Here is a 12812-nt window from a genome sequence, read left to right on the forward strand (position 1 = left end):
GGCTGATGAACTAAAAGGGCGTGAACTAAAAGCTTAGACACGACCCCCTACCCCCAAGCGCGCGCGCACACACACACGCACAGACCGACGGACGGACGGACAGCACGCACCGCGCACACGTAAATACTTCCACTGACCGGGCCAAATACTTTAACAGGAATTCAATATCTATTTTTTATATATCTATTATCTATTCTATCTATATATATATTTAGTGGAATTGTTTATTCAGCTTGCACTTTTTTAATGCCATAACTTTATAACCTTCTACTTGCTGTTCCCTTTACAGCAGTGTCTGCACATTTTTTCAATGCCATAGCCTTAGAACCATTTATTGTACTTTTCATCAATGTCCACAGATCTCTACATATGTTTACATACCGGTACATACCTATATATATTACATGCTGTACATAGGTTTACATATATACCTCTATATATCTATATAACATGCTTTACATATGTTTACTATATATATTGCTCTTTAAAGCTGCTTTGAGACAATGTCTATTGTAAAAATAAAAAAAAAAAGCTATACAAATAAACTTGAATTGAATTGAATATATATTACATGCTGTACATACGCTACTTGTCAATTTGCACAATTGCTACTGTTTGCAATTTCTGGTAGATGCCAACCTGCATTTTGTTGCTGTGTACCTAAATAAAGTTCTATCTATCTATCTATCTATCTATCTATCTATCTATCTATCTATCTATCTATCTATCTATCTATCTATCTATCTATCTATCTATCTATCTATCTATCTATCTATCTATCTAGTTTATAGTCTCAGTAAGAAGCAAGAAGCTGCCTAAGATGCTCTATTTACTGAATAATTGTTGACATTAAAAATGAAAAACTGACATGGTGATGGTCATATGTCTGTATAAGCTATTTGTGGCTGAAATGTAAAAAGGTAATTAGTATCCCACCAAGGATTAAATTTATCATCTCAGATTGTATCTTTCCACATGTGATTATACAACATTATTTAATGTTATGTGATTATACATATTTTGTAGTGTACAATATGTAATACGCATGAAAAACACGTGAAGGTGCAGGTAGACCATGAAACTGTACATGAATATAAATAAAGACATTATGTCTACAATGTGTATACATGTGAAAATCAAACATGGATATAAATTGAAATCTGTGTAAAAAGAAATTTCATTATAGTTATGTGTGTTCAAAAAATGTTCACATGTGGAGAAAAGAAACAGAAAGAGTATTTGGGCAATGTATGATGACATGCAATTTAATCTATATGTTTTAATAACATTTTTTTAAATTTAGGCAGTCAAAATCTAAACATATTAACTTAAATAAGTAATTTTCATATGTTTGTTTGCTTGATCTTATCTTGCTTGATTTAACTACAACCAACCGTTATTAAAGCTGTTTTTTTATTATTGAATTCCTAATAGATAATTGTTAGTCTTTTTTGACAGTTCACTTGAATTTAATGTGAAAAACCCTATAATTGTAATCCTATACATAATGTCATCATGGGAATAACGTTCCGTTGGTGTAAAGTTATAAGTAATAACAAGGAATAATAAGTGACCATAATAATGAAACTATTATCCATCTGATTTTTAATTCTTATTTTTATTTTTTATTGCAAAAAAGCCTCAATGCACATTATTCATCTCATACGAATAATTAGCTTTATTGCCCCCCTGGTCTTAAACTAGGTAGTTAATACTTTAGCACATTGCTTGTATTATATATATAATTGTATTTTTCTCTGTAAAAGCAAGTGGCTCCATCTAGAGGCCTAAATATAAATAAGCTGTGCAGTAATTCTTTGTTTTTGAAGTTGTGCAATGGGACAAAGCGACAATATTAATATCTCACATTTATATCCGTGTATATTTTCTATTTATCTTATTCCCCCCGCCCCCCTTTATAGTTTATTTATGTTGTTATTCAGTCCAGCATGCGCGTGCACAACTAAACACAAGTAACCTGGACGCGTTACCATAACAACAGTAATAAACCAGAAAATCCGTCACCATTGGCGACCCCAGTGTCTGTCATATCTTTGTTTGTTTTTCCCAAAGATATGACATCTTCGCAGAATAACCAGAAAGACATCAAGCCGATCATTATAGACACCAAACAGGTAATGCGGCCTCGTCTTCATTCCGTGCTGTTAACAAGTGATTTTACAATAACAAACTATCTCATACTTTAGTAATGACCACAAACTGAAAGTGTGATGTTTAGAAAATTAAACCAGCTGAATCATATTTGTTAAAATATAGTTTCTGTGTTTTCATCAGAGGTGGCAAAAGTACACACATCCTTTACTCAAGTAGAAGTACAGATACTCATTTTTGAAAAGACTCCAGTAAAAGTAGAAGTAGTGACTACACTCTTTTACTCAAGTTAAAGTAAAGAAATATGGGCTCTGACATGTACTTAAGTAAAAAGTCGCCGATACTACTACCAGTGGTGTAGTCTAGTTTTTTGTAGTGAGTATACTGTGATCCCCCCCCCCCCCCGCCTCATACGCACCCATCCTAGAGCGACACCCCATAGGCACCACCACACTCACTAATGCATAAAATATGCATCTACATGTAATTGAGAGCATTATTAAAGACTGCTTATGTGTTATCAACATTCCAATTTATGATAAGCAACAAAAGACAGTCAGCTGATAAAACCTGTGCACCAGGTCCCATATTCATATAACATTTAAGGCTAAATGTAATTAGACAGTTGGCAGCACCCATTGACTTCCACAGTAGGAAAAAAATATAGACTATGAAAGTCAGTGGGTGCTGCCAACTGTCTGATTACCAACATTTTTCAAAATATCATCTTTTGTGTTAAACAGAAGAAAGAAACTCATATAGTTTTGGAACAAATTGAGGGTGAGGAAATAACACAATTATCATTTTTGGGTGAACTGTACCTTTAAGAGCTACATTTAGCCTTAAATATTATATGAATATGGGACCTGGAGCACAGGTTTTATCAGCTGTACATTTTCAATGTACATTTCATGGTGAACAAAAAACATTTGTTCATTGCAGAATATTATGATAACTGGTAGTTTACAAAGCTTTCCAAATACATTTGGACTCGGGCTGTGGGTGAAATGTCCCCCGAAGCTGCTGTAGCTTTAGGCGCAGGCTTCCGAAAACACACAGAGTGTAGTTTGAGTCTGCTTTCGTTTCATATCTTCTTTTACATTAGTTAGTTAATTTCTAATTTGCGCCACAAAACACCGCCAAGCAACTAATTTTCCTCCTTGGTAGGTGACGTCAGATCAGGTCACAGGCCACGGAAGCCCCAATGGTCCAAAAATGTTAGTGATTCACAATCGCAACCACAGTCTGTGTTCGCAACACAGACGGGGTGAATTTATGAATGAAAGTTCTGTCACAAAACGATATTGTTACGTATCCTCACGCTTTTTAAGTGGGTATACGGAAATCCTTGGCATTTCCTAGTGGGTATACGGAAATCCTTGGAATTTCCTAGTGGGTATACGGCGTATACCTGCGTATCACGTAGACTACACCACTGACTACTGTAGGGAGATTCCAGCTCTGTCCTTGAAAACAACTCAAAATTATTGTGATGTTTTACAAATGACAAAATTAATGTTAATTAAATTAAGCACTTCGTGTTTTTTGGGTTGACACCAGGGGCGGTTCTAGGATTTCATCTTTAGGCATGGGCGTAAATTTCATTTAACAGTAAGGGGGGCAATAAATATAAAATTTCTCATGAGCAATTTTTGAAGGGGGACACAAATAATACTCTAATTGTACTTATAAAGATTATTATTGTAGCATGGAGACGCGTCATTATGGGTATTTTCAAAGTTTTTATTCAAAGAAAGTAAAACATAAAAATAATCACAACAATAAAAACGGAATTAAAAAAGGTTTTACATTTTCTTTAAAATTAATCAAGACACTTAATAACCATAGAAATTGATTATACAAAAAAATACAGTGAGGTCAGTTCGGACGCAGCACGGTGCTCATTTAGTAAATATGCTAAACAGCTAAACAATATGCTAATTGTGGCCATTAATGTTAAGTTAACATTATGCCAAGTCGTCCCAAATAAAACAATGCATGGGAAACGGCTTTGGCGTGTTAGTTACAGTGCACTATACAACAAGCAAGTAAACAAGCTAACGTTAACTAAGTAATATTGTAATCGCTAATATAGCAGATTCATGGAAAATTACATCCGTAATCAGCATTTTTGGCGCAACTAAATTATGAATGAGTCTGCATCAACTACATTAAAGAGAATCACTTTATTTAAAGTGCATAAAATCCCCGACTTAATGGAGTTAACTGAGCCGCAGCCACACACCTGACTCCTGTGTACAGAGTAGGTGAGATGACCTGGGAAAACAGGCAGTGGGTCAAACCATTGTGAGGAAGGGGAGGGGGACTGAACTGTTTCTAAATGCATTTTTGCGTTTGTTTTTTTTCTACTTACACAATTATTTAGGTATACATACATATATTTTTCACAATAGAGAGTGCGATATTTTTTAAATAATTTTTTTTTTGGGGGGGGGGGGGCAATCCTCGGATGGGGGGGGGGGGCATGTCCCCCCCGTGATTTACGCCCATGTCTTTAGGGGGGTTTAGCCCTCAGTGAGAATTTAAAACAAGAAGAGTTCTATATTATATATTATATGACAACTCTGGTAATAAGAATAGTGACATTTCACTGCTTTTGGTTGACGTCTTTCCGCCGATTAACGTTATAGATAAACGCCTCCAGCTCTGACTGCGCGTGCACGCTGCGCGTACCTGTGCTTTCCCGTTCAAATAAAGTAGACAGCTGAAGACGTACTTTTGAAAGACTACAACACACGCGTGTAAAAGTATGGGATAAAAGCAAAGTAAAAAAAAATAGCTTTTGGTTGACACACTTTGCAACGCATTCGCCAGGAATCCTTTGTGACGGCGATTATTTCAAACATCTCCCTCATATATGGCCATGTGTGTTCAGGAATGTCCTCGTTGTTAGTTATTTTAACATCGGTGACTCCCTCTGAATTAACATTAGCCATTCCTTTTGTAGGCGTGCTGCTCATTAGCTCCGCTATCCTTAGTCTATGTCTGATAGCCAGTAAATAATACAGTACACCAGTCACATGGGGGAAAAGCCGCACAATGATAGGATGATAGGCTGGAAACAGCGCTCAATGAGAAGAAATAATACTAAAAGTAACGAGTCCGTTTTGAAAATGTAAGAAGTAAAAAGTACAGATATTTGTGTAAAAGTAAAAAGTTGTCCGAAAAATAAATAGTGGAGTAAAGTACTGATACCAGAAAAATTTACTGAAGTACAGTAACGAAGTATTTTTACTCCGTTACTTCCCACCTCTGGTTTTCATACTATCTACAGCAAATATTTTTCACTAGCTTTCATTGTTTGAAACATTTGTCCAAGTCATTTGCAAGAATTCTTTCTTTCTTTCTTTCTTTCTTTCTTTCTTTCTTTCTTTCTTTCTTTCTTTCTTTCTTTCTTTCTTTCTTTCTTTCTTTCTTTCTTTCTTTCTTTCTTATCTTGGTAAGATTCTTCTTGCAATAACAAACATGCTGTATTTTCTATTATTCTTAGATTTATATTTCATTTGTTTAGCAAGTCTATTCTATAGGTGTATTTAACATTATACAGACAAATTTAAAAATTTTTTTTAGAAAAAACAGTAAACTCTCATCTGCTCCATAACATCTCTTATAAAATAAAAACACATCTAAGCTTTCTTCTGTGTAAATTACATCTTTATTCTCTTGCTTTGTGGTGTCGGTGATGGTTATTTTAAAATGTAAAATTCTTTATAGTTGTTTAAAATTCATTACATTTTCTTTATATAGCACCATTAGTAATGTGACAAATCAACTTAACCTTAGATCTCTAATGAGTATGACACAGGTGATGGTGGCAAAGGAAGATGACAAAATCATGAGCAGAACCAAATTGGGTTTGAACCAAACCTCTCCTTCCCTGGATGACACTGAGTAGAGGGATTATATATAGTGAGGATATAAATTGGGGGATTATAAAATCAGAAACAGAGTGGATAGAAGCACTTCTGAGGGTGAAGGAAAAACTACTAGAACTGTCCATGCAAAGATCGAAAATTGTACAGTTAAGTCATATAATGAACACTAAAGGACAATATAAATATGAAAACAAAACATCAAATGAAAATAAAAAAATGCGGTAGTTTGGGAAAATCTGTCATGTTTCGATTACTGAATTCTTATCACCACTATTTATAGAAATATAGTGAGAATATCAATTGTGGGATTATAAAATCTCCCCCACTATGAGAAAAGTGTCATTGAGCTGAAATGTGAAAATGTGAAAGCAACCCAGTGGGGTTGGAATTTTGAGGTTGTGCTTGAAAATAATATTATTTCATAAAATCCCTTGTGAATATACAGTATATTCATATATACATCTATTAAACTTTTACTGTTCTAATGAAATCAGAAGAGTAGGGCATCTAAGGACATGGATGATGTCCACCAGGCGCTGAGGGGACTGTCGCAGGAGGAGCAGACTGAGTTACGGATGCTGCGCTCTAGAATAGAGGAACAGTCTGGCTTGATCAGCATGCTGAAGCAGCGAGCTGATGAGATGCTGCTTCGCTCTCAGACTCTAGAACGGTTCAACACCAAGCTGCAGAACCTGCAAGTCAACATGCAGACAGAACTGCAGAATGAACGGGAGAAATCAGAGCAGCAGGAGCAGAGGTTCAAGGACCTTGCTGCCAATCACAGAGAGCTGATCAACTTCAAAGATGAATATAAGCAGAAGAATGTTGAGCTGATGAAGGAGAACAAGAGATTGCGAGAGGAGAATGAAAAGTTGTTTAGCAAAGAGCTGCAAGAGAAAGAGGAGATCATTCACAACCTCAGCCAGGAGATGCATGACCTCAATGAAAAACACAGACAATCAGAAAAAGAATACCAGTAAGTAGATCAATCCCAGATGTCATTTCGAGAAAAAGTTATAATTTTGGGTGTCATGTAATGCATTTTTCATACAACATCCTTTTACTATTTTTATAATCTTTTTAATAAACAGTGATAAAGCAACAATTTCCCAGATGAAATTTAAGGAATTGATGGATCTCCATCAGAGTAAGGAGATGTCTTTGCAAGATAAACTTCACAACATTCAGAAAGAGCTAAAGAATACACTGGACATGCATGCAGGTAGAGCTGCCTTTGGTTCAGTTTTGTATTTTCTACTTTGCCTTTTCTCAGTTTATATTCTGTCTCTATTTTTTTAAGAAGTTGCTTTAAAACTTAAAGAAAGCCAGGAACGAGAAACAATGAAAGAAACATTGGCAGAAGAGCGAATAAAGGCACTTACAAAGGAGAAGGAAAAACTACTGGAACTGTCCATGCAAAGAGGGAAAATTATACAGGCAAGTCATGTAATGAAAAATAAAGGATTATATAAATATGAAAAAAAAAAAAACACCAAAATTCAAATTAAAATGTGCCATGGTTTGAGAAAATCTATCATGTTTCTATTGACACTTGTACTTAAAGAAATAGGGGGGGGGGTTCTTTTATTTATTTTTAATCTCTATCTTGCCACAATCAGATTAAAATCAAGATGTGATACACAAAATAAAGAAACAAATTGCATTGCTGGAAAAGTATGTAACTGTGGAAGCAGAAAACATCAAAACAGGGCATAACATAATTATATAGTAGTATAGAACCTGTGACTGTCGGGACTGAAGATTTATATTTGAAGCATTTATAGTATTTTTTCCAAGATTTTTAATTATATTTCTGGTTTATTATTTTACTTGCTGTTCATTGTTATTATTATTATTATTATTATTATTATTATTATTATTATTATTATTATTATTATTATTATTGTTGTTGTTGTTGTTGTTGTTGTTGTTGTTGTTGTTGTTTGTCTTTTGATTTGTTGTTTTGTTTTCATTTGTTAATTTTGTTTTTATTGTTGAATTTCCAAAATTGCTTTCATGGTTTCATGACGCTGAACTTGCATTTTAAATTCCAAAACAAACTGTAAAGATCTCTTGTTAGACCGTTTTGTGTCAGATCATGTGAATTTAATGTTAATTTATTCTACAGAAGGAAATTATTTTTTTATTTTTTTTTCATTTGGTTACAATATATTACAGGATAAACAAGAGGAAATTCATGAGTTAGAAAAGAATAAGGAAATAGCAGAAAGTGCTAAACAGGAAGCAGAGGACAGGTATGAATTCAAAACATAATACTTTCATTTAGTCATGTTTTAGTAGCATCACTGCAGTAATGTTTTATATAATAAACTTAATCTATAACACTGTAATCTGTAGTGTTGTGCTTTTTTCAGGTTTGAAAGAGAAGCTGCAGCAGTGAATGCAGAGCTGAGAGTAAAGCAGCTTCAGCATGTTCTACACAAAGCAGAGCAGGCATACACAGATCTCAAAAAGGTCTGTACTTTTACAACAGGGGAAAACTGGGAAAGATATGTCAAAGGGGGGGATTATCTGACACAATATGATATAAGTGAACAGTAGTTACATGTCTCCCTTTCTATCTATCTATCTATCTATCTATCTATCTATCTATCTATCTATCTATCTATCTATCTATCTATCTATCTATCTATCTATCTATCTATCTATCTATTTATTATTTTCTGTTTGTTTGTTTGTTTGTTTTTAAGGAGTTTGAGGCATATAAGAAGTACAGCAGTGACCTGCTGGCACAGGAAAAGGAGTTAAATGCCAAACTTCGCCACATGATCAACTGAGTTCTCTCTCCATCTTTGTAAAAGCAGTGTTACAATAACGAGTCCCAAGGATAGATAAATAACCCTTAACCTCCACTAGAGGGCAAGCACACTGCTTGTCCAATAGTTACGTGTTTAGATAACAGCTTTGATAACAGCCGTGTATATAGATACCAAATAATAAATTAATGCTACCAAATAATAAGCCTAATGTATAAGCCTTAATATGAAAAGTTAGAAAAGGTTGAGTTCAGTTGATCATATACATGGAGATTAAGTAGAATGAATTAATACTGTTTTATTTTTTCTGGACAAAAACTGTAAATAAAATGAACTCATTACTGACTGCTCAAGTTCAGGGTGGATCTGGAACCAGTCCCTGAATCACTGGGAACAAGGCAGGAATTCGCACACACACACACACACACACACACACACACACACACACACACACACACACACACACACACACACACACACACACACACACACACAATTTAGTGTAGCAATTGCCATGCTTGTTAGGAGGTGGGAAGGAGGAAACCAAAGATTCCAGACAAAACCCAGGCATGGGGAGGGCATGCAAAATAGATAGTACCCAGAATCGTATCAGCAAAAACTGTTAAAAACTGTATGTCTTACCGTCACAAAACAAGGAAACACTAGCTACTATTTTTTAACAAACACTAGTTACAGTAATATTACAATAATCATATTTATGATAATTACATTGTTCATGGAAAACACCTGTACTGTAAGCCTGTGGTCAGGTATGTTTAGCAGAAACAAGTGAACATGTTAAAACAGATGATCTCGGTACTTTCCTGCTGCATGGAAAATACATTGTTTAAAGACTGTAGTCCATTTTAGTAATTTCAGGTTGATTTCCAGTCTAATACCTAGGCAGGTAACTCAAATTACAGAGAACTGCACGGCATTCATTTTGTCCTAAAGTTAGTTTTATTATGTGGAACATCTGGATGCATTCACAACATTCAAACTTTTGCTTAGCAACCTACAGTAATAAGTAGTATATTGCCTTCATGTTGTTTATAAAGAGTCTACAAGAATATATCTTTTTATGACCCGAATGGAAATAGCATTGTCAAATGTCAAAAGTAAAAAGAGCATTTTTTTTTCATGTGTCCATCATTATTTATTTATTTACTTACTTACTTACTTACTTACTTACTTACTTATTTATTTTTGTAAGTACTGCATCTGTTTTACTATCATTTGTCAACCTCCCATTTACTGTGCTATCATCATTTCTGACTACCTTTTTACTCTGTTAGTGACTGGCACACCTGCATATCAGTTATTTACTACCGGACCGCCATTAAAGTGTTTTCTCGGTATTCCAACAATGTGTTGAAAAGCCACCAGCAAGGTCCGTAAGCATGTACTTTCTTAGGCACATAAGTGTGCAGCAGTTGTTACTGTTGAATATATTCTTCAAGTTCAGGCAGGTTTGTCTCTGCAGCATGAGTGACTTTTCATCCTGCCCTTTACTTCTTTGACCTCTCACTGGTTACTCTGAAGCCATCAACTCCACCTGACCTTGCCATCTGTTCTTCAAAAATCCTAAGAATGGCATTGATTGCATTGACATTGGAATTAGAAACTGCTTAGGCTTTCTTTAATTGATACATGAATACGTTGCTCCTGTATGTATGCTATGTTTAGTTCTCCTGATTGTGTTATAACAGCAAATAATAGATAATAAAATAGTATAATAGATTATGATTAGTTGTGTGTGTGCACACTTTTTTCACTGTAAATTTGGGGGGAAATGAGCATGATTAGGCACAAAAATAAAATGAGGTTTTGCATTTCTTAAGCTATAAGTGCCTTGATTTGATTTGGTACACTGTTAGGCACCATTTGTCACTACATACTGTATATAATCAGTATGCAGTAAAGGTCTGTTTTTATTTCAAATAAACAGTTTTATATTTCATATAAAGTTTGCATAATCAATTTCACATAAATTGATAGAAATATAGCAGATTTCCTGTGATTAAAACATACATAAAACCGATGACGCGTGTTTCTTCCCTCAAACAAGCTTGGACTTTTTTGCAGTACTGACTACCTCAGCCAAAATTGTTACACATAATTGCATTAAATTAATAAATGTCATATAGTCATATTGTCCTGTCACAGATAATATTCATATAAGTTTTTATATTGTTTATATACTGTATTATTAACATATCATTTTAATTTTGTTCTAATTCTCTCCATTTTTACTCTACTTATATAACACAAACTGTGTATGGTTGTGTATGTAACAAATATAATAAGATTGAATATGAGATGGTTACCTGAGAAACAAATATTCAATAGAAAAAAGAGTTATGGTAGGAAATTCAGAAGTGTGGAAAAAGTGTGGAAAATTCTTTAATAAACAATAAAAAAGTATATAATATCTTATGGATGCAGGAACACTGAGTTGGTTCATGTCTATACTTGACTTCAGAGAAAGTTTTCTGGTGCTAAAGGGCTGGGCCTTGTATGATTCATCTGGTTTACACTGAGCACTCAGGCTATAGAGATTTTCTAGTATGTCAACATGTTCTTCTTAATGTTCACTGTAAAATCTCATCTACAATTGCAAATGCAATCTTTGCAAAGTAACATCTCAGGATTCATCTCTGGAATGTGACAAAAATATAGTCCCTCCATTCTAAGGGATTTTTTACTCGCGTGATTCAGGGAGGAGCATTCCCTAGTGACAGCTCTTCATGTCTGTACCTTGAAGGGATCAGAGCATACAGCTTTGTCTCCTGGTGCATCAGGGTTTAGTTGGCTCCACAGTTTGCCCCAGACATGCAACTACTTGCATCATACTTTCACTCAGGTCACAAGTCAGCCATACACACCCACTCAGTCATGATTTCTTGTTGTGCTGCAGAATATCATCACTATGCAAATAACAGGTGAACTTTCCGAAGCTATGATCTAGAGAATTATGATAGGATCCAAAATCTTAGACCACAGTGGAAATACTTCCGTAAAAATATTTCAGTCTTTTCTAGTTAAAAAATCTGCCGGACCTTCACTTCAGCCCCGACTGCACTTACATCTCAGTGTATGGATTCCCCTACACTTTCGTTGTCACATTTCTCAACTGTGGCAGCAGAAGAGATTTTACAACTCATCCAGTCCTGCAATCCTACCACCTGCCCATTGGATCCACTCCCTTCCACTATGCTCCAGACCATCTCACAAGACCTTCTGCCCTTCATTTCCACTATCGTAAATAGATCCATAGCATCTGGTCAGGTACCAACTACTTTCAAGAGAGCAAGGGTTATTCCCATCCTAAAGAAACCTGCTCTGGATCCATCAGACATCAGTAACTACAGACCGGTATCACTTCTCTCATTTCTTTCAAAAATTCTTGAACGCATTGTCTATAATCAACTGTCTGTCTATCTCTCCCAGAACAACCTCCAAGACCCCAACCAGTCTGGTTTTAAAGCAGCTCATTTCACAGAGACAGCCCTTTTGGATGTCTCTGAGAAGCTACATGCTGCTAGATCAGCCAAACTGTCATCCATCCTTATCCTCCTTGACCTTTCAGCAGCGTTTGATACGGTCAACCATAAGACTCTCTCATCCACCCTCAGGAGTCTTGGGATTTGCGTATCAGCTTGGGAATGGTTTGCTTCCTACCTGGAAGGACGCTCATATCAGGTAACATGGAGGGGAGTGACATCTGCTCCACGCAGACTCTCCACTGGCGTCCCACAGGGCTCAGTACTTGGTCCTCTTCTTTTCTCCCTGTATACTCACTCTCTTGGTGAAGTCATTTCCTCACATGGTTTCTCTTACCACTGCTATGTTGATGATACACAACTTATCTTCTCTTTCCCACACTCAGATGCCACAGCTTCTGACCGGATCTCAGCATGTCTGGCAGAAATTTCATCATGAATGACTGCTCATCAGTTAAAGCTCAATCCTAGCAAAACTGAACTGCTGTTCATCCCAGGTGATACATCCCCAGGTCATGATCTTG

The 12812-nt window shown here is 35.5% G+C and overlaps 1 protein-coding gene across 2 annotated transcripts; it reads left to right on the plus strand.

The window, feature by feature from the left end:
- Positions 1-1696: 1696 nt before the first annotated feature.
- On the plus strand, positions 1697-9260 carry zgc:172182 (coiled-coil domain-containing protein 89). Of its 2 annotated transcripts, none has more exons than XM_027164267.2 (7): positions 1697-2135; positions 6503-6984; positions 7100-7230; positions 7309-7445; positions 8187-8263; positions 8384-8483; positions 8720-9260. In XM_027164267.2, the coding sequence occupies exons 1-7, from the start codon at positions 2076-2078 to the stop codon at positions 8804-8806; spliced, it is 1074 nt and encodes a 357-aa protein (XP_027020068.2). In that variant the 5' UTR covers positions 1697-2075; the 3' UTR covers positions 8807-9260. The 2 variants fall into 2 exon arrangements, with proteins under 2 accessions (XP_027020068.2, XP_027020070.2); XM_027164269.2 differs by having other exon boundaries at positions 7312-7445.
- Positions 9261-12812: the final 3552 nt, after the last annotated feature.

Source organism: Tachysurus fulvidraco, chromosome 6 (assembly GCF_022655615.1).
Source record: "Tachysurus fulvidraco isolate hzauxx_2018 chromosome 6, HZAU_PFXX_2.0, whole genome shotgun sequence".
NCBI classification, from domain to species: Eukaryota; Metazoa; Chordata; class Actinopteri; order Siluriformes; family Bagridae; genus Tachysurus; species Tachysurus fulvidraco.